General features: G+C 38.5%; 1 protein-coding gene across 5 annotated transcripts; it reads right to left on the reverse strand.

The window, feature by feature from the left end:
• Window positions 1-419: 419 nt before the first annotated feature.
• On the reverse strand, window positions 420-23,201 carry osbpl1a (oxysterol binding protein-like 1A). Of its 5 annotated transcripts, none has more exons than XM_035653440.1 (29): window positions 22,972-23,201; window positions 20,282-20,411; window positions 20,120-20,209; window positions 19,950-20,020; window positions 19,694-19,805; window positions 19,444-19,529; window positions 18,878-19,022; window positions 18,292-18,359; window positions 18,144-18,188; window positions 16,599-16,672; window positions 16,283-16,346; window positions 16,076-16,177; window positions 13,466-13,591; window positions 13,241-13,322; window positions 12,779-12,885; window positions 9,706-9,868; window positions 7,808-7,994; window positions 6,831-6,906; window positions 5,455-5,589; window positions 5,233-5,330; window positions 4,929-5,111; window positions 4,476-4,583; window positions 4,263-4,352; window positions 3,113-3,239; window positions 2,893-3,006; window positions 2,658-2,781; window positions 2,476-2,566; window positions 1,869-1,889; window positions 420-1,453 (listed from the first exon to the last, which is right to left on the reverse strand). In XM_035653440.1, exons 2-29 carry the CDS (start codon window positions 20,403-20,405, stop codon window positions 1,351-1,353), a joined length of 2,916 nt encoding a protein of 971 aa, XP_035509333.1. In that variant the 5' UTR covers window positions 20,406-20,411; window positions 22,972-23,201; the 3' UTR covers window positions 420-1,350. The 5 variants fall into 5 exon arrangements, with proteins under 5 accessions (XP_035509333.1, XP_035509331.1, XP_035509335.1 ...); XM_035653438.1 differs by having other exon boundaries at window positions 19,694-19,844; XM_035653442.1 differs by lacking the exon at window positions 1,869-1,889.

Genomic DNA, 23,201 nt, shown 5'->3' on the forward strand with positions numbered 1-23,201 from the left:
ATTCACTGCTAACTTATAGCATATTAGTTTGTGACTAAACTTTTCACCACATAACAGCTCAACTACTTGACTTTTGTCTTGATATGGGATTTCAAATGAATTAAAACACACTTAATCCTGAATTTCAACCCACTGCATGAGCTTCTCTCCTCGTTTGTTTCCTAATGGATGTGACATATTTAATTTCTGGGTTTCTGTGTCAGCCACTGAAAATGCTTTTTAGCTTCACCTTGTCCTCAGACCATTAGAACAAACATGAATTTCTTGTGTGCTAGATTTTGAGAAAAATTCAAAGTCCCCATTTTGCACCAGGATCTTATATACATTGTTTCTGAGAGCTGTGCTGTCCACATTTTCTAGTTGGGAAAAAATGCTCCAATGGATCTTGGGCCTTAAACATACCACTTCCTTACAGAAACTACGAGATCAGACTTTATTTTCAGATTTCTCTGAACTTCTGTGCATCCTAAGCTTACATCATGAAAGGTAAAAACATACATGAATACACTGAAGAGTTTTATTTCGGTTTCCAATAAAATACTTTCAATGCTCTATATGGAGGTAAAAGGCCTTAAAATTCAGTAGTTTCTACATCATGTGACCTTATAACCTCCAATCAACTTTATGTAGTCTGTCTTTACTATTTTTTTATGATACACATGTTTTTCAGCAAAAATATGAATGAACCTCTTTACAAAGCTCAGTTCACGAGCTTTATGAAATACTGAGCACAACAGACATAATTCAGTTGACAAAACAATCTAAACTATTTTCAGACAAGTCTTATAAGTGTAATATTGATATATACTCTGTGTTTTTGTGAGTATATTTTGTTCCATTTGTTTACAAGGCAAAAAACATCAGGATAAATTACATCCACATCAACCTCATTTTAAGTGACTGCTAGTGGTTTTGTGAGTCCAGAGGAAATGGGAACGACATGATGAGGTCACTGAAGGTTGAATTTGTGAAAAGTATATATACAGATATACATATAGAGTCAAAACACTATTATGAACATTTAAAAGAAGACAGATGGACACTAAAATCACAAACCCCTGTGCATCAGCACCTCTCCACTGTGCTTAAAGTCCATTATGAACAGAAACAATCCCCTCTCAATGTAAATACAAATGTTACATTTCACAACTTTTAAATATTGATTATTGACATTTTTATGCACAGTTTTACCATCATAGAGTAGATTAAGGCCACACAGTTTAAGTACACTGTTTGCATATTATTTGTAGTTATTGTAGCTATTCCATTAAAAAAAACAAAAAAACTGTTAATGCTGCTCCGTACTGAGGACACTGTATGATGCAAATTTCTCTGTGCAGGAAATGACCATTAGTAAATATCTGGCAGCTGGCTGTATTTCCGGTCCCAGTATCCACCACAAAACAGCCAGTCCTGGGAGCTGGTGTGGGGGTTTTGCCCCTGCTGAAACCACCTGAAAGAACAGCGGATACACATTTAGTTCCAGACCAACATGACACCAGCCAGATCATCTCAAACAAATCAGAGAAAGCGAGGAAGGAAGGTCAAGCATGCTTCATCACAAGGTTATGGGTAATTTGCATAGGAGTTGGCTGTTTAGTTGTTTGCTTTAGACTAAAATTAACTTTGGAGGAGAGGACTCCTGTGGTGTTTCAGTGATTCCATCAAGTGCCAGGACGTGGAGCTGCCATGCTTGCTGAAGGGGGAGTAGATTAATCACATCGACTCCAAACTGTGATTCTATCTTCAGTGATTCTCTCTCATATTTTAGATAGAGATATGGTTTAAATTTAAATAACTAGACTGCAAGGACACATAATCACATCACACATTTCAGGCACATCATTCAAACAGTGAGCAGCTCTAACCTTGGACCCAGGGCAGGACACCTTAACATCAAAGCGAGGATGTGACAGAAAAACAGGATAAAATGGAGATTTAGCCAGAGTATTTTAAAGCAACCAAGTATTGAAACAGTGTAGAAAGAGAAGACAAAATTGCAGCATTAAAGACATAAACTGTATATTTAGCCACAATGAAAACAGCACATTAAGTAAATTACATCAATGCTATTGGAGTTTAGCAAATTAAACACAGGATAATCTGAGCTGACAATGTTCGCACTTTATTAAAGAAACACTTGAGACCCTATTCAAAAGTAACTAAATCCACCTATTAGCATCTCTAAATCTCACTAATTATAGTTATATTACATTTTTAAATCCATATAAAGGCAAGCTGTATAAACGAACAAACTAAGCTAAGCCAACCACCTGCTAACTGTAGCTGTAGCTAAGTGAATTTCTCAAAATGTCACACTATTCCTAACTACATTTATCCACAATGAAATCTTCATATAAAGTAGTAGTTCAGTTTAGCAAATTGAACAGAGGATAATAAAGGATAATGAAAGCCTGTTGAGTAAAGCAGTTAAGAGGAGAACACTGAGTTGTTCATTGTCATTGGCGACCTCACCTCGTCTTCCACTCTTCATCAGACTTGGAGCGGTTTTTGCGAGCAGCTCTTTGTTTTTCCTCAAGCCTTTTCTTCTCCTCACTGGCGAGGTCTGTTTGTATAACAACATTGTAGAGTTTCAGATTGCAGCGAGAGTATTCTTTTTTCATTTTCAGTTCCAGTATGTCACTAACAATTATTACCAATGTCACCGTTCTCCATTGCTCGTATGTCTGGCCTCAGCCTGCAGTCAGTCTGTGGAATGGCGCCCTCCATCTCCTTATGCAGCTCGTTTAGTTGCATTGCAAAGGATGTGAAGCTGTACATCTGCAATTAAAGGAACGACTCATTTTGCATATTGGAACATCACAAAATGCATCATGGTTTTGAGGCTGCACTCTGTTGAAAGCTCATAGTGTGCACATTAATCAGTCAGACCTGGGTAGAGTTGGGCGGTCTAGGTGCAATCCTCCACAGCAGCTGGCTGCCAGGAATCATCTGCACAGTGTCTGCAGCTGGAGTGGGTACCTCCTCCTGACCCTCACTGCAACCCTGAAAACCAGAAAAAATGCTGCACTGAAAAGACTACATATTAATAATGTCATCAAACTCCATGAATCACATGCTGAATCACAGTAATAAACTGTGCTGTTCATACCGCTTTGCTGCTTTTTCTCTCCTCTGCAACTTTCTTGTCGTTTTTCTTATGCGATTCGAAGGCTGCATGGTCGACGACATACAGGCACTCTGTCCACTTCCCATAGAGAGCACACATCTTCTTTTTGCTTTGGAAAACACACACACACATACATGCACATAGTCTCAGGCACAGTAACTATATGTGATGAGCTGTTTCAGAGCTTTAGCAGATAAAAACTTCCTGGTCCATCAGCTAAGATGGCAAACCAAAGACAAAAACAAAACAAGACACTCTGCTGCATTAGCAAGAAGAAAATGTTCTCTTTTGACAAATTAAGCACTTTAATGTGTGGCTTCACACTGGTAAATGGTCTGAAAATTTCAGCTAAATGAAACATTCCCAGTCGAAAATAAGTTAAAAGGCCAGACTCAGAGGCTGGGGCAACATCAGACCTAACGCTGAGTAAACAGACTAGGTTTTATCATCTCCCTGCTTGTTGTCAGCCTCTGTGGTTACTACATAACTTCTCTCAGTATTGTTTTGTATGTTTGTATATCTCACAGGCTGCATATTTCACCAAGTTTCTGAATATCTCATTTTGCATATTTTACCTTGTTGTAGTGGTCCTGCACACTACTTGTGTCCAGTCATTAGTGTTGAGTCATTGGCTCTGTTGTGTTGGAAACAGCTTCTATTTTTGACTGAACCATCTGCTCTTTGTTTTGTTTTATTAAACCTGCTTCAGTGACATGGTAGCCGCCTTTTCCCTCAGCCTTTAAACTTAATTAATTTTACACTGAAGCCTACATGTTTGTGGAGCTGCTTTTAATACCAATGAATTATTGAGTGTATGAAATGTTAATTGATAATTTGCATGATGATTTGATTTTATAATGGGTTCTGATATCTAGAAATGTGCTCAGCGGAGTAACCCAGGAAAACCTTTTGCTTCTGATTTACAAATGAAGTATTTTTAAACAGCTGACTGAATCATATTTGTTTGAATATGGGAGCATTAAGGAATCTGTTTTAAAAGGCATCAGCCAGTTAAACTGTCATGCAAGGAAAACAAATCTTTTCTGACACTCATGGCATCCTGTGGTGCTGCATGTTGTAATATGCAAAATATATTTACAGAGATGAATAATCAAGTATGTCACCCATTTACCTTTTATCCAGAATATACCCTTCAACCTTGTGCAGTTCTTTGCCAAATAAGCCACACGGTTTGAAATTCAGGCAGCACTTTTCACCAGTTCTAGGTGTAAAAAAGAAAAAAAACATTATATTATCCTCTCACGATCTGCTGGCTGAGTCATGCAGAACTTCCTCATCTGCTCTCTCCATTTTCCTGCTTGCTGATCAAACTTCCTTTTTTTACCTGTGGTTGATCACCTCCATATTTCCATATTGCTCAATCCACAGTTGGCCCACAATGATGTTGTGAACACAACATGTAGGATTTGTCCATGTATATGCTTCATTGTACCTGAAGAAGAAAATGGTGTGATGTTACACACCAAAGAATGTTTACACAGTGCTACTACATAAATGGGAAAAGGCTGTTTAAAGCCTTTTGTGGCTCCAGAGGGAGATGCGGGAAACCTGATAAATTACTGAATGAAGACTACAAGTTTAAAATGGCAATGTGCATGTGTGATAAAATAATACAGACCACTCATACAGAGGAACTTCAAAAGAGTTTACAAACTATTTTTTGTTTTTCAGTGTAAAGTACAGAGGGCATATATCTTTTTAGTTGATTAATTTTATAGTAAGGGAAGATGATTAAAAATGCCATTAATGTTCTTTTTGATCAGCTATAAGTTCTTACTTGGGCAGCTCCAGCGTGATGATGCCTTTTGGCTCCGCTTCCACACTCTTGCCCCAGAACTTGAGTTTGGGGTAGATGGATCCATGAAACACAAAGTCTTGCTTCAAGCCCTCAGCGTGGAAGGCGCTGACAGGAGGGTGGTGGCTCACCTGCTCTGATATAAGCCTGAAGCCCAGATCATCTCTGAGACAGCAAGCATTAACGTGGGAACGTTAGAGGATGGGCAAGAACACAGTTGTGATGTAACAGGTAATGTATGTAGTATATATCACACGTTGAAAATGTGCTGTATAATCTCGCTTACCTGACCAGTTCATAGGTTTCTCCCAGCAGAGGGTTGAAGGGTTTACCTGTCCGCTCCCACTGGGAGGCCACAGCGGACACCGCAAACGCAGCCACACACTGCCAACAGGAGATAAACACACACTAAATCACACTAAACTCAAAACTATGGTATTATCCAGTTACAATATGGCTGCATTTGAGGCAATTTAAGTAATTTGCAGGATGTTACAAAGTGTAATACCTTCATCCTCTCAATAGAGTCTGAGGAAGTGATGGCCTGGTGGATGAGGTAAGTGTGCTCCATGTACTCTGTCAGCCGCTGCAAGAAGCTGAGTGGCTCGTTGAAAATAACTGGCATTGTAATCTTGGAGAGTTCCTAAAAAAGACATGAAGAGGAATTGAGGGACCAGGTTACAGAGAGAAAATGAAGTCCCTTCACACAGCAATTTTTTGAAAGTGTAATATTCATTTTGAGGGTTGGAAAGGCCCATGGGAGTAATGGTCTTCAAACATCCTGTACAAGACGTAAGTAATTTGTAAGTTTCTTTCTGCCAAATGAATTAATGTAAATGTAGTGTTGTAATTACTCTATCCTTCTCTGCTGCAAAAAGAAACAACGCTTTAGAAATATATATGTCCAAATACAAGATTATTTAGAATAATAGGTTTCAGACATTCCATTCAAGGATTATGATGCTTAAAGTCTTTAATGGCCTAATCTGAAAACACAGAAATGTACACAGTAATACTCCACAAGCTGCTCAGTACATTACATCTACATTTTCTGTTGTTGAACAATACGAGTCTGCAGTCATACTAACGGCTCTGCAGGGCTGTATTTAGGCACAACAGTGCTTTGAGCTAAAAAATAATGCTAGTATGCCAACATGCTCACCCTTTAAACCTACAATAACTGATTTGGACTCTTGGAGGCTGTAGAAACAAGTTGCGAACACTGACATATAATGTTTTAAGTTGATATAACAATCTTATTTACACATCCAGCCGTTGCAGAGCCACATTATCATTCATTTAGAGTCCTGTTTCTGGCCACCTGATGAATGCAAGACAAGCTTGGTTTTAGCTCTGTTTTAGGTCTCTACCAACTCATGAGGAAAATATATAGCAGTTGCATACTACAGCTAAACACCAAAACCGTAAAGTTGAGGGCAGGACAGCTAAGAAATGAGTTAAAACTTGTTATAAAGCTCTGGGAACTGCAGATTCAGGAGATAATCCTCTGAGGGTTCATTACTATGAGTGACCCCTTTCACATTATAAAACAAATGAGCTAATTAGTAGGTATTTGGTCATAAACTAAAGTAGTGGACAAATGAAAAGTTTGACCTGATGATGTGCCTGGAAACAAGTCACAGAACCAACAAGTTATTACAAGTAATCCCGAGGGGGGACATGAATGTCTGTACAAATATCATGGCAGTTTATTCAAAAGTTGTCCAGACATTTCACAAAAAATTCCAAGGTCAGGAGATCACTAAAGTCATTATGAATAATTCCTCTGGGGGACCTTTAAAGTCTGTACAAAATGTAATGGCAGTCCACCCAGTATTAGTGCTAACATGGCTAATAAAAACAATACATGAACATCATTCTCACCATTCCAATGCAGTTCCTCAGGATACTCCAAATACTGAAGTCATTTCTTGAAAACATTGGTGCAGGTAAGCTGGTCCTAAAATAACACACACACACACACCCACACACACACACACACACACATTAACACACGTTGGATTACTTCTATAAGGTGGATATGATGCATCGGCTTTGTGCTCTAAGAATACTTAGACACTTTTCATTAGAGTAAATGTACCAGACATATAATAGCTGCAGGCGTCATATCTTATTCAAGTGAATATAGTCAACAAAAGCCTGTAATGTATTGTGTGACATACTGGAACAAAGCCCAGAGAGACAATCAACACCGGTATCAGAGGTGGTCAGCAACCTTGGAATCATCCAACTGCAGCACTTATATCTTGTAAGTCTTTCTATTTTGTATAACTTTCTTAAAGACTTTACAGGTTGAAGTTTGGATAATATTCTTCAAATCATAAGAATATAGCATTATAAGCAAAATAATAACATGAGGGGTTCATATAATAATTAAATCCCATCCAAATAGTTTAAATTACACTAAAAAGCTGCATGGAGGGATTAACCAACACAGGATCATACTGCAGACTGATTATTGCATTGCACTGTGACCCTATCAATATTTAACAGCTCCAACACAGAGCTCAGTTCTTTCAATACAACTCTTCTTCTTTCCTTTACCAGGCCGGACCTGACTCTAAATTATTCACACAATGAAGTGGAAAGACCTGAGGGACGACATGAAAATGAAAAACAAAGATCATTGAGAAAACAGTCAGAGCAGGTTGGGAAATATAACAGCCTGACACTAATATCGAGGATACATTACAGCGAGGAAGAAATTGCAACAATAACAGTCTGATATGAAGAGACAGGCTCTTTGTTGACTTTGTTCGGCTTTTGATGAGTGCTGGATAAAAGCAAGGGGGGGTCAGCGGTCCATTTAGGAAACTGTGGGGGCATATAGCACCGCTGACCTATGCTTTGTGATCCCATTGGGTTGAGCCTCCTCCTTGTCTCCATGGTGATCCTCCTGCAACATGCTGGTGGGGCTGCTGCAAGGGCTGCTTAACATGACAGAGCCTTCGTCCTCCTCCTCGTCCTCCTCAAATGAATGGCTAGCCACCGTCTCAAAGCCGCTCAGGGAGAGCTCTGAGTCAGATTCTGACAGAGATGGACACATGGAGACAATTCAGTGTCTGTAAAGCAAAATGAAAAACTTCTACTGTCTGATTATAAAGCCAGTGTCCACACATGTGATAGCAATTACAGCTAGACAGATAAATCAGCCAGAACGATACAGTATGTCAGCCGATATTAGCTATATTAATATGTATATTTTTGTATCCGTACATTCAATATGTTGGCCGATAAATAACAAGAAACTGCAGTTCAGTGCAAACACTGTTACCATTTGTCCACCACAAATCAGTAAATCATAATAATAATCAATTCATCTTGGTCATAAAAGATCATAATTCTTAAAAGATCATCACAAAATGTTGAGTATGTAATGTGTTTATGTAGAAAAATTAATATTGACCTGTAGTCCCCCCCCCCTTTTTTTTAAATCTTAAATATTGGTATCTATATAGGTATCAAAAATCTAGCATTAGTTGCACTCTAATATCATTACTGTATAAATCAAAATAACAAATTAGTAGTCACTAGATCAAATACTACGGTATTCCGATACTGCACCAGCGTGAAGTTACGCAACCTCTCGTTAGTCGAGCAGAAAGCAAACAATGTCAGTCTGAAGATATTTTAAACAACTTTTACAGTCAGTGAGGAACATGTGATGAAAATAAATCATGTTTTTAATGTTATTGTTAGAACTGTAATGGTATTATTAAGTTCTCATATCGGTACTCGGTATTGGCAAGTGCTCATGAGTAAGTACGTGTACTTGGTCTGAAAAAAGTGGAATCGGTGCATCCATATTATGAAATAAACAAACAGAAAAAGTGGAATTATTTATTATATATTTTTTCCCTTCTTAACTTAACTAACTCTAAAGTGTAATGTACGGCCTATATATCAGTATTGATTCATATGTTAGCTGTTAAGTAACAAGAAATTAACTAACCAGTTTAGAGATAAAGTAGAAATAGTGTCTCAATAGGTTGTTCACCAAAAAAAAATACATCTAAGGGATCTAAGGGATGGTATGTTTATGTAAAGAAAATTGCTGATATATTAATATATTTTTGGGCTGTAATAACAAGACTGGATAAATGACAATAACAAATGATTTAGTGAACAATTATTATCATGTTTATGATGCATTTCATATTCATTAAAGTAGAAAAATAAAAAATAAAAAAGAATGGAATTTTCTTACCTCTACTATATAAGTATTACAAATGTGCAATATATTAATCTATGTAATTTTATATCTCAGATAAAATATATTCACCCAAAAATATATACTTACAATCATGCTCTACAACAATGAATGCAGATCTCCAATGGAGATGTATATTGGTATTTCATTTTATTCAGTCCTGTTAACTTCCTTTCATCTATAGAACTCGTTACATAAGCATCCAATTAGAGAAAAAGTTTTGTTGGTACTGATAAAGTTTAAACTAAAAACAGGGATAAAGCCCATTTAGAAAATAGATGTAACTACACCATGCAGGTTTTTCACACACAAAAACACTCATTCATGTGAAAAGTCATTTCAACACAACCAGGCAACACTTGCGCTTACGTCACGCTTGAGGAGCAGCAAAACATACCCAAGACATTCACCGGCAGGTAAAAGTATTCCAGTGTCCTACAGGTGAATGACAGAGCAGCGAGTGTGAGCGGGAGCTTGTCACAGAATCTCCTGCATCTCCTGAGCGTGTTTGATCACTTGTCAACTCACCAGACACGGCGTCGTGGAACTCATCCTCGCTGAGGGCACTCCGCGGTGAAGATCCCTTGACGACGGATTGCTCAAGCTCGTGGTGCTCCGTGGCAAGAGTCTGCAGCGCTTCGGAGAGGATCTTATTCTTCTCTACCTCCTGCTCCAATTTCAGACTGCGCACCTGAGCTCACAACACACAAACAAACACACACACACACACACACACACACAAAACAAGAGATTAATCACTCATAGAACAAACCAACATGAATTCTATATTCCACATCAGATAGCTGAAGTAAAGTGATTGTAGGGTTTTCACGGGTACCAAAATTTTATTCTGACTCTCATTACAAAGAGAAGACAAATGGGCATGACTATCAGACCGGCTGTGACGGCAGTGGGCCTGCAAATAAACAGCCTGTTGACTGATCCTCCCCTCTGCACTGTCCTCTCATTAACAGACCCACGGAGAGAGACAGAGATGGAGCTGAGAGGGATGAGCCATGTTTATCTGTAATGGAGGACAGCTGCCTTGACGCCGCCGTCTCAAATAGCCTGCTGGAGAACATGATTCCTGTGGAGGAGAGGGGATCAAGTGACGGGTAATGGACTCAGATATAAACCATCAGCCAAACCTGCTTTTTACACAAGACATCAATGTTAATAATGTGAAGATGTGCTAATTTTTCAGCTTAACCTTTCTGAAAATCTTGCTTCACTGTTTCCACAGTCTGACAGTGTGTAAATACAAAGTGTGGAGACCATAAAGGAGCCTGTCAGAGAAACATCCACAAGATGGTAACCAGGACCATAGCAGGCAAGTTGAACTGGGTATAAGTGCTGTATAATGACTATAGATCACTTGCCATCGTTGCAATATACTGAACTGTAAAAGGAAACTCCTGCCGCTTGACCCATACACAGGTGGTGCAAACCAGCGCTGCAGGAGCTGGAAGTGATTCAGTATCTTTCCTTTGCAGAGGGAATGAGCGCAGACCCCGCTGCTCCATTCAGACTGCATACCATCATGTGCAGACTGAGATATACAGTACAGTAAATGTTTGAGTTATTCCTATTGAGACCAGGCCTATTCATGGTGAGAGCTCTGAGATCCTGTGCAGCCTTTTATCGTGCACTCTGGCTCTGCACATCGCAGTTCAAAAGGCTGCACAGCTGAGCGACGACGGCCCGGCACAGGTGTAAGCCCTGAAAGCACTGGACTGGCTGTTAAACTGAGAACATTCAAATGGTTTTTGGCAGCCTCTGGGCACACCAGCAGCACCGTCCCTTCTAAAGATCCCTGATTAATTCAACTATCTTGTTTGTGAGATGAAGCTGTGTAAGTGAGCATGAGTGGGACGAGGAAACAAGACTGGGAAAAACATGTCATGCACACTTATTTTTGTCAATACCTTCTGATTGTAATAATTCAGGATGTGATATTCAATCATTATGTTAGAATGCAGATGTTTTCTGTTTAAAATGCAGAAAATGACTGTAATGAATGCCATCAGAATGGCACGTATCAAAGCACAGAACCTGTGCATTATCGTGTGAAAGTGAACACTCCTTGGTTCACATAATCAACAACACAAGTGTGTATTCATCACTGCATTCAGACACTGTGGTGCATCAAAACCAGCAGCACTACTACATATCAGATTAACAATCAGCAGAGTGTGCAGTGACGAACTGTCATTCTGATGTGACGTTCAGATAGTAGTCTGGTTCATAAAGTGCCGCAAATGAACCAAAACTGTGATAGGCCAATATGCAAAATAAAAATTAAAGACATTCTCACTCTCAGCCTACAAAAAGTGAGATAGGAGATCATTTTTACGAGGAAAATCAGATATATACTTTCTATTCAGCTGCAGCACACATACTTATTCAGAGTGAATCCGCCCTTCACACAAACCATCCCCCTACATTTCCTGTTCCCTGTAAAATGTCTTTGGGTTTACCTCAATTACATTTTCTTACATATTCTAACCTTCCAGTCATAAAACAATAACCATCCATCAGCCTCAGCTTTACTTTTACTGCTCATTAGGGGCAGTAGACCCTTAGTGTCGTTTTATGATTTCTGCATCAATGTGATGAAATATCTTAATTTGTCAGGATTTCACTTTGCTTATCCAAAAGCAGACATCCAGTCATTTTATCCATAATATATATTATAGCCATTCTCAATTGATATTCTATAAAATATACTATTTAATTACAATCTTTGTAGAATTAGAGAAACCGTGATTGCCGATTATTGTTTGTCTGACATCTGCTGAGTGCTGCTTTGCTTGAGGCCATTGTAGTAAAATCCTGTGGTTTACACATACAATATAGTAGTAATGCCATTTCACTTCTTAATACCTGAAAGAATTTAAAGCTCAGTATCCACCCATTCCCAATACACACACACACACACACACACACACACACACAAACAGCCTCCTGCACTTAAAACGGGAAAATGGATCTCATTATGTGACTCACCATGTAAACACTGTGTTTACTCAAGTGCTATAAATTTCGATTTACATTATTACAGAATTGATGTACAGGGTTGGCACTTGTTGTGAGCTATAAGCATTACCATCTATTTTCTATCCTTGAGAGATGATATCCATCCAGTGAATCCTTCCATTATAATCAAATCCATTGAATCACACACAAAGCCAAACCCATCTGACAGCTTATAATCACTGCACTCCACTGAGCTGCTTTGATAAGGAGGTGCCGCCGTTTTTTTATGAAACACGCTTTGTTTTTACATGTTATTCTTAAAGGAAACATCACTATATATAGACCCACAGTCAGCGAGGACCCTGTTGATTACAGCATTTCTAGTCTGCATTTATTTAAACGGTCAGTTCACTCAAATCATGTGTCAATATCCTGGCCACATAATCCACAAATATCAAAACAAACCCTTGAGTTGAGTGAAATTACACAATAAACTTTTTTATGCTATGGGTTGTGGAGAGTAAAATGCTCATAAACAATGGTATAATAGACAAAAACCTGACTGATTACTGCTGACCGTATTCAAACAATGACACTAGTCTGTCCCGGGAAGGCTGACACTTACCCCTTCCTGTCTGGAGAAGACGCTGAGACAGACACTGAGACTGGAAGTGGTCTCACTGGACAACTCATAGATTTCTTGCAGTTTCTGCAGTATGGCGGATGGAAACCCTGAGGGGACAAACACATCAATGAGGGACCACTCGCACAAAGTAATGAAAAAGTCAAACAAACAGCTAACATGAAGTTCAAGTTTCTTAGTGTATTTTTTTGTTCTCAGAAAAACAACAAGCACAGCAAACCTCTAATGACAGAAACAGATGGTGCAGACTCTTAATTATGAGGATTTCAGCCATTATTCCATCAATACTGTGCATTTAAATCTGCGTGATGAGGCTTGTAATTGTAATCATAAGGTTTGCATTTCCACTTGCGAATGGTTCACATCTATGAGTTTCTCCTCTGCAAAGTGTATTACATTAAATTAAAGAAGAAACTTAATTGACAATAAAATAACAGGTTTTACTTTCTGCCAGCCCATCATTTTTCAGCAAGGACAGGAACGCTGCCACCTCCTCTTCCAGTTTCTTCTGGCTGGCCTCTGCCGCCTGGTTTCAGAGAGATGAGAGGGGAATGCAGATTAACAAAAGCAGTGCAGAGTGGGAGGACCGGGGGGGCTTTCTAGTTCAGTGGAAACACTACAGATCATTATGCTGACATGCTAATTATGGATCTTCTTGTTTACAGCCACCTGTAGTGAGTTTGTTAGCTCCCCGAGTGACATCACTTCCTGTTCCTCCTCCTCCTCGCTGCCCTGTTCTTGGGAGCAGTAGTGTGTGCTGTAAGCTGAGTGCTCCTCCAGTGCGTCCAGCCATGCCTGGAAGACAGTAACAGATTGTTCTGTTGTTCGTCATGAAAATTAAACATTGAACCAAGGCCAAGTTTTGGATCAAGTCCAAATCCAGCTTTTAGAGGGCAAATCCAAGTCAAATCTCAAGTATTTTGGACCAAGATGAAGCCTTTAATTTCTTTATAGGGCAAGTCCAAGTCATGTCTTACCTTTTGCTTACACTTAACACTCAAAACGAAGGTGCAACTGTGCTAAAAAAACAACAACATGAGTTCCTGTCTGTTTGAAACATTGTAGTGTTTCTACATCCCTGCTGCTGCTTTTCATCTTAATACATTTCTGATTGATCACATTAAAATAAGCAGCAGTCCTGATCCTGAATGTGACTACGCTGCCAAATTAGTGATTTAGCTTTTTCATCAAAATATGCCTAATAATGATTAGGCAGCGTAGTGAACGAGGGATCAAACTTGAAACTGCTTTACAGGTGAAAAAACAAGTCAAGCTGAAGTAGACAGAGGTCATAACAGAAAAAACTTAATTATATCCAAAGCCCTCAAAGGCAAATTGTAATTAGCTAAGTGCACACACAGATTAAATTTTACAGCAACAATTTTAATAATTAGATCACACTTGGAGGATTATGATATTACTATAAACTGTAGGAGCATTTACATAAAAACATTCTAGTTAAAAAAAATTAAGAAAATCACGAATCCCTTGCGCAGACCGCCACCCCTTCCAAAGTCTTCTTTAAAAAATAGGGTGGACGCCGTAAAAAAAAAAAAGCTATAAAATATCGCAAAAATCAATTTATTCACAAAAAAACCCCAATTTATTCACGCCTTCATTTTCTCTCGTCTAGATTACTGTAACTCCCTCTACACGTGCCTCAGTCAAGCTTCCTTAAATTTTTTGGGAACAGTTAGTACAAAATGAAGCCGCCAGACATTTTAACCAAGAACCAGCCGTCGGCCCCAATTACTTCTGTTCTCCCATCCTTCATGCTTCCTGTAAATTCTGAATCAACTATAAGATCATTATTCTGATTCATATAAGGTCAACTCATGACCTTTGCCCCAGTTAGCCATTTTCAGATCTCATTGTTCCTCCATTCCACTCCTCGCCTCTTCGCTCCTTCAAAATCCGCATTTTAATCCATTCCCTTTTGCTGCTCTAACGTGCAAAACTTAAATGGTTGAACCGATATGTCTCTGGTTGCTGTTGTTTAGGCTAACTATGTGTAATATCTCCTATATTCACGACAGATTCTACGTGAATCTGTGGACTGTTTTAAGCGGCTCCGTTTCCTCATCTGTCATCTCTCTTTTAATGTATCCTTTCCGTCTTGTTTTATCTTCCATACATTTGTATTTATATGCTCACTATGTATGTATAAAGCTTTACTTACTTACTGACTTACATAAATTAGTGACTTGGAAGTCAGGATCATTTGCATGGCTGCAGGGAGGAAAACAGGCGATATGCTGATATAAGGGGAAACTACTGAGTTACTCATTTTTGTGTATGGAGTAATTAATTTGATAATCAAAGCTAATTTTTTCTCATCTGAATTATTCTGGTGCCAGCAGGTACAACTGAAAGAGTGTATTATGTTATAGAGAAGTTCCGACCTAGTTATGTTATCAATTATTCATGAAAGTTTGGCAGAGCTGAACTAAAACACAATACTGCGTTTTCCAATATTTGTGGGTCAACAAGTCCAGTCTCCTCAGCTTTTTCCCATCAAGTCTCAAGTAAGTCCTTTGAGTGTCTACAGTTCTGACAGAGGGTAATGATTTTGTTATTAATTTTGTTTCAACAAGTGGACAATATATTCCTTCTTTGTTCAAATGTATTATTTACTAAAGCAAATTATGTTCCAAGGCACATACAACAACTTATCGACATGTTTTTTTTTAATTTAGACACAAAAAAATACGTATCAAAGATTTTCACTGACAGATTTTAGCTTATTAATGTTTTACTAAAAATGCTTGTTGTTGTTACTTTTTGGCCTGAACTAACTAGCATTATCCCCAGCAGTGTCTAAGCTTTGACTGTCACTTTCACCATCGTGTCGGCTGAGAGTTTAACAGAAACGAAAGTTATCTCAGATTCCTACATATTAAAACTCTCTACTCATGTCTAAAGTAGTCACAGTAACTTTAGTTACTAATTATTACTCTAAATTCCTACCAACAAACAGCAGTATGAGCTGTGTGGCTTTAATATTAACACACTAGCTGTCTAAGCTAATGGGAAGTTCAAACAGGATGTGACTCGTGTGACTGTAGTTAGCCTTTGTATCAGTGTCATTATATGTTTTTGATAAAATCATGAAGTTACAAAACTACACTGAGCAACATTTCATGATCTTTTCAGCATAAAAGCATAAAAGTACAAAAAATACCCACACAAAATGCTAATAATTTGTCAAAGAAAATCTGGAGTTAACTTAACCTTTAGAAAAGTGTTTGAAATTACAACCAGAGGAGAAATTAAACATACTTTTCTGGCTGCCTCTGGGTCGTTTTTAGGTGATACTTTGAAGTGATGCACGCTGTCATCGAAGCACTTGAGGGTAAAAAAGCAGCTATCTTTGGCTCGAATCTGGAAATGAAAACATCAAAAACATTCCCTTGTGCAAAAGTTACACTCACACAAATTCAACACAGTAGTCAAAAGATGGAGTTTAAGTCTTAAATGCTGGCTTACCAAACACTGAGCATGTGTAAGGGACTTACAGCCTTGCCTTCTGACATTGGCAGCTGCATCTGACCTTCATGTGAGAAAGAGGTTATATTTTCCTGAGATCATTCTTCTGCAGGCTGGAATTTTTTTCCCCAACATATTACACATTTTCAATGGAGGTATAGGAGACACCATCTCTCAATTGGTATCAAATTGAGTGTGAAAGAGTCACTTACAGCATCTTTATAATCAAAAGCCTGCAGTATTTTTATTTTTATTATTATCTGTTGCAGACATCTTTACAAATGTCTGATTCAAGGAGGACAAAGATAGCACATACTGTTTAGGGTACCAGGCTAAAACCCCATCTTGAAGGATGACCCAGCAGGAGCGCCAGCCAAAAAATCTGGAGCTCTGTGGGATGACACATAGAGAAGAATCAGCGGTCTTATTTTCGGTGATTTCTATTATTGTTCAGTCTTTTCTGATTTTAGAAGCAGCTGACGAAGAAGCACAGCACCTTGAGAAAATACAGCAAATTGGAAATACATTCCTGAATTTGACTGCACTCACACTGCATTTAGAAACATATTTCAAATTCTTGAGACACACAAGCACTTATAGAAAAGCTAAAATACACACACAAGCGAGCTATGTCTGGGTTTGTTGTCTAACCGATTAACTCAGCAGGTAGTGCAAATACGTTAAGTCAATTTTTAGGGTTTCCCAATTTGTGGCCACGTAATTTGGAAGCTGCCATAATTGCCAGATTCTGATATTTAAATAGCGCTCATGTCAACATCCAAGCAGTTTTATAACTGGGACTATATTCAGCTGTGGATTAATAAACATTCGGTGTGCTGGTGCGCATTTCCAGCGTCAGAACGTTGTATGTGAGAATGACTCGTTCATTGTAATAGCAGTTAAATTGTGAGGCTCAGTGATGCATTTTTAATAATAATATTCAGTTACTGGAGGTTTAACTTTCCTTTGATGCTCTGTCACTGCTAGCTTGTTAACTTGCAGCAGACATTTTGAGACGTCACAGCAGGAAAAGCACAGGTGTGATTAATAACATTAATTATGGCTGCATTCGTTACATCTTCATTAAGATTATTACCAACACCTGTGCTGTTCCCACTTACTGTCTACTATCACACTACATGCAGAGTGTTTAGTATTACAGGTTTTACCATTTCCAGGTTATTCTTTAGTTTTCATGACTTTTTGCACAACAGCTCAGTACAGCCTGTAATACCTTACACTGCTGATGTGACATCGTCCTTGTGCTGCCTGTGAATCCTGTTGCAGGTCATTGACTAATCAATGCCTAATTCCAATTGACTGTGAAGTGATTCACTTCCTGAACTAACCCAATTTCAGCTAAACACTCTTTGGTTTAAATCAGATTTTACAGCAGTTCTTTTTTAAAAAGCACAGTTTATAGTTTTTAACCTCCATGAAGGATGACGACAACACGCACATGCACATTGTACAATGTGATTACAGTCATATTAATTAAAAACACATTGATGGTCCAGCAACAAATTAGGGTTGATGTCTAACTTGTGAAATTGTATATCTGAAGGAAATTTTTGGCATATAAACTTTCTAGTGCTCATGTGACTGTAGTCCATTCTTTAGTGCAGTATAACAATAACATGCAGCTTCAACAAAATTTTACTTAATTATATCAACTAGCATTTCGCTAACTACAGAAAAAGAAGAAACCTACATTTTTTATTCTTGCTATAACCTGCTGTAATAACTCACACCACTAAATGTATTGCAATGTGTTTCTGTTTGCTTGTTTGCAGCAGGGTCCTTTAAATGTAACATACAAGTTATTTTGCTTCATTTTCTCAGAACAACTCCCTTACTTTACCTTCAAGAGGAGTCCTTCGTACTTTTTGACATGGCGGGTCATCCCCTGCAAGAGGAACAGATGAGAAACAGTAAAAAGTAAGCTAAAAACCAAATTACAAAACAAATCAAAATAACTTTAGCGAGCCGACTATCAGCTGAGCACTCACTCGATGAATGCTGCCCTCAAGGACCTGCTTCATTGCTGTATCACTAGCCAGGTCAAACACTGTCTGGCCTGTGAGTTAAGTACACATACAAGACAAGTGGGGCTTTAGGACAACAGAACACATGTATACAGAGGGAAAAAATACTCCTTGATTGAACGATGTTTAAAGGCTAGCGACAACTGTTATAAATATCAAGGAGTCATTTACATCCGAACCAGCCTCAGATTGTGCCTCTCATGTAATCATAGATTTGACAGTTTTTGCATTAATAATCACGTTTTAGTCACAGAAATAACCGCGGTGTCTGGCAAAACTAATCAGAGATTAAACTTGAACAGAAATTATAGCTGCTTATTCAGTCAGTTGCTATTTTTATTTAAGTGAAGGAATGGAGACAGACCTTGTGAAAGGGTTTTTCACTCAACACCAAAAGGAATATTTTTGGTACAAGCAGCAGTCTTAAATATAGAGATGTATGGTTTGTTAAGGACAAGGCTGGTGTTTTTCTATATTTTACTTTCTTACTTTCAAAAAGGAAGTGAAAAGGAGCCGGTCGTGATTGCCAGCTCTGGTTGATTGGTCTTACCATTCTTGTTCTTGATGTTGGGGCTGGCTCCACTTTTGAGCAGCTTCAGGGCACACTGCTTCTGGCCTCGATACGCTGCAGAGTGCAGCGGAGTGTTACCCAGCAGATCTGTGCAGTTGATGTCTGGAGGCTTTTTCCTGCTGAGCTGCAGCGAACACGCAGGACAAAAACAGATGGGTTGTCTTTCCCCAAACATCTTGCAAATCTTTATTATTCTGCTAAGAACTGTAGCATGATTCTTTGATTTCTCACTTTGTGTCCGAGAGCTAGAATAGTTAAAGTGGAAACAGACAACTTCCCCCCTTACTTACTGTAGTTGTGGAGATATTTCAGTGTGGACCAAGGTCGTGGATTGACAGACATTACTATCACTATAGTCACGCTGCCAGCAGGGCTAATAACTCTGAACTGAACCCCCAAAACAATTTTTTTCCCCCACCACAGTAACTACAGAAAAGTCATTCTGAGGACATTCAACACTATCATCTAAGATTAAAGCACATGTTTCAGATTTTGGCTTCATATCTTTGGAAGTCTTAGAACAGATATCAGCATGTGGTACTAACCAGCTGAGTTAGAGTTGAAAGGTCTCCGTCTCGTGCAGCGTCCAAAAGTTCCTCCTCCAGTTTTCTCTCCTCTGTTCTCTCGGCCGCTGGTATCAGTAAAAGGATGGGATTTACACAAAAAAGCGCAGGATGATTTTAGAATCTATAGATTATGTAAACAACTTGTACAAATGAATATTAAAACATTAAACATGGAGACTGATAAATATGTTTCCATGATATCTCTTAGATGACAACGTGTCCCTCTCACCTTCTAACATGCTTCTGATCTCTGGATTTTGAGTGACATCTTTAGGAATCTGTGCTGTCCCATTGATGACAGTAGCACATGCATCATAGTGCAGCAGCAGCATGACAACCTCCTGATCAATACGTGATTCATTGATTGATTGATTGATTGACTGAATGGATGAATAAATGCATGCACAAAATCATACTATCAACAGAGAGACGAGAAGAGTAGTGAGAAACATAAAATCAGAAAGATTTATGGCGCATTCAGGTACCTTTCTTCCTGTGAAGGCAGCTTTGTGCAGCGGCGTATCTCCGATATTATTGGGCAAATTAACATCTGCCCCTGCCTGTAGGGTCGAACAACTCCGACGTTAGCTATACAGTTATTCATAATCTAAAGTAAAATTCTTTTAAAACTTTAATTGTTTTAAAAAAAGAAAACCTGCCTTCAGTAATTCCTCCACTACATCTCTGTGTCCAAAGTAACAGGCCAAGTGAAGAGGCGTCCATCCCAGGTTAGACTTTTTCTTACCTGAGAAAACAGTACATACTATGTCACACCACACACTATCATTGATATTTCTCCCCTGTGTTCCTCATGTACCTTTGCAGTTTATGTTGATGTGCGTCTCCTCCTTTATCGTGGACATGAGGAGCCTTTGAATCCCCGGCAGATCTCCGTTCCGCGCGTATTGCAGGAACTGCTCTTCTGGCTCCAGTTCCTCCATGGACCCCTGAGGGAAGACACAGCGAGAGCACAAAAGGATGCTTTTTATTTCTGTGACTCAACTGTAATTAAAAAGATGCTTTCAGAAGCACACGTGCACTGAATCTCTGAGAAGAACCCCAGAAGCTACAGTAGGTTTATGCTCATTACTAATCATGAGCCTGTAAGTTTATCAGTGGCAGCTAATTTGTTTTTATCTAGAGGCAACATTCGAGTACTTTCTAAGAAAACTTTAAGAAATGATATTTACACTTAATACTTAATACCAAAGCTTCATTTAGTACAGTCAGATGGCTGAGAGGATCGCTCTATATTTTGAATGGTCTTTCATGCTTTTATAAAGTCCTCCTTACAAATACTGTAGATGTTATTTTGTGTGAAGAGTTTGTTTAAACAACCAGACGGACAAGGGCAGAAAGAGGCAGCAATCCATTTGAGCAACAGTTAAATAAGAATATAGGAATTAATTAAAATACCTCCTATGACAAACTGGAATGTCTGATTATACTGTTTTTATCTATGTTATAACAGCCATAAACGAAAAGAGTCTACAGCTAAGCTATACTGAGTGAAACACAGACATCAACATGCTAACATGCTTATGTTGAAGGGCCAGCATGTAGGATTCAGTGGCATTTAGCAGTGAAGGTGCAGATTGCAACCAACTCCCCTTCCAAGGGTGTAGGAGAAAAAAAGGATGGGCGTGGAACTCTTAAAAATGCAAAAGGCTCTGTCTAGAGCCAGTGTTTGGTTTGTTCACTCTGGGCTACTGTAGAGACATGGTGGCTCAACATGCTGGCCTCAGAGGATCCGCTGTAGATAAAACCGGCTCAATTAATATTATTATTGTTACTTTTAGGGGATTGTACACTAATGGAAACATATATGAGAATATTATATTCCATTTCTGCTAAAAGAGCCTCCTAATACACTGGATCTTTAAGTATCAGATTTTAGTTTTTATTTTAAGTTAGAGGAAAACTTAAGATATCACTAAAGTTATTACAATTCACCATGAATCATAAATGTATGCACCAAATTTTATGGCAATTTATTATTTATTTAACAATAGCAGAACCTTTAAAATTACTGTTCAAAACTCCAGTGTTCAAATTGGGGAAGTTGTTGCTTTATATTGCTTAAGTCATCATCTGTCATTGTTCAGGACACTTAAACGGAAAACATCACAAGAGTCTGTTTTGTGTGACACGGAGGAAAAAGCAACTTTCAAATGTAAAGAAAAGGAAATCTGAAGTATTACAAAAGGTTGCAGCTCACCAGACCAGCCTTACTTGGAAGGAAACACGTCCTCCTTTTCCCCTTTAGACAGCCTCCTGTCCACATGACGCTCTAATCACAACCCTAGTATGCACGACGACAATGGGAAAGCTTTAAGCAACGTTGTGGCATGTCACATGGCTAATGAACATCAACAAGCAGAGATGAATCAGATGTCTGCGCTGAAACAGGTTTACCTGGGACTGAAAAGCATGTGACACTAACGTTTACCCAGCCGGTCTTTCTACTGTACGCCTTACTCTCTGGGAAACACCTTAAAACTCTCCCTATAAACAGTAGTGTAACAGTATAATCAGGATACAGGCAGAGCTTTCTTTGGTGTCTCTATTATCAATAATTAAAATGCTGCTTTCATTTGTATTTCTATTCATTTATTATAATGTTTAATTTGCTCTCTCATTTGACTCCCATTTGTGCTCTGACAGGTTTATTGTTCAGCTGCACAGTGTCACACCTCACACATATCTTGGACACAAGTCTTTAAAAAGGAACTATAAGGGATTGTTACAACTTTTTCATTTAACTGAGTAATGAATATTCCTTTTACGCCTGAAAGTTGAACAATTACTTATTCTATGGTCAAATGATCAATAGATTAGATTTTTCGATTTGTAAACTGATGAAAAGTAGACGCTATCATTAATATTATTATAATTATTTTATTGCCATATGTGTTTAACTCTCTTTAAATACCCCAAAGTAGTACATTTACTCAAGTATTGTATTTAAACACTTATATTTATTTATATTAAATTAATTTATTTAACTTTATTTAAGTATTTCCATTTCATGCTACTGTACTTTATACTGGAATATTCTGCTTTTCCCATTACATTTATTTTACAGCTAATACAAACAATTAATGTCATGTATAATAATTTCTCAGTAACAGAGGTCATTTTCAGTAGTATTTTTATTTTAAGTACATTTAGCTGATAATACTTCTGTACTTTCACTTAAGTATGATTTTGAATGCAGTACTTTCACTTGTAATAGAGTACTTTTGCATTAATGCACTGGCACTTTTACTAGTAAGTAAAGGGTCTGACTATTTCTTCCACCAGAGCTCTTATGTGACTTTTGCATTCCCAGAATCAGTCTGGGATCCTGACATACAACTAACATCATATCTAGCTCAAATCTTCCCAGTGGAAGGCTGCATTTGTTATGTAAAGTGAATCACAGTGAAGTGATGCCAGGTGCCTGCCTGGAGCAGCTGTTCGCAGCAGGTGACATGAATAACACATCAGCAGATGCCGGACACTTACTTCTTCAACTAGTCCAGTCCTGTGAAGTCCAATCCAGTGTGTTCAGCTCTCACTCGGGCCCTCTGTGAGGCTGCATGTGATGTTTAAAGCCCCTGTGAGCCGTTACCTACGGCTCTACTGCGCACACTTCATACTGTCACTCACACACTGCACATTTATCGTCTTATACTGACTCCTACCAATGGCGGAAATACAGCTGGTCTCTCTCTCTCTCTCTCTCTCTCTCTCTC

The sequence above is a fragment of the Morone saxatilis genome, unplaced genomic scaffold (genome assembly GCF_004916995.1).
Source record: "Morone saxatilis isolate NCDOM2014 unplaced genomic scaffold, NCSU_SB_2.0 Contig12, whole genome shotgun sequence".
Taxonomy (NCBI): Eukaryota; Metazoa; Chordata; class Actinopteri; family Moronidae; genus Morone; species Morone saxatilis.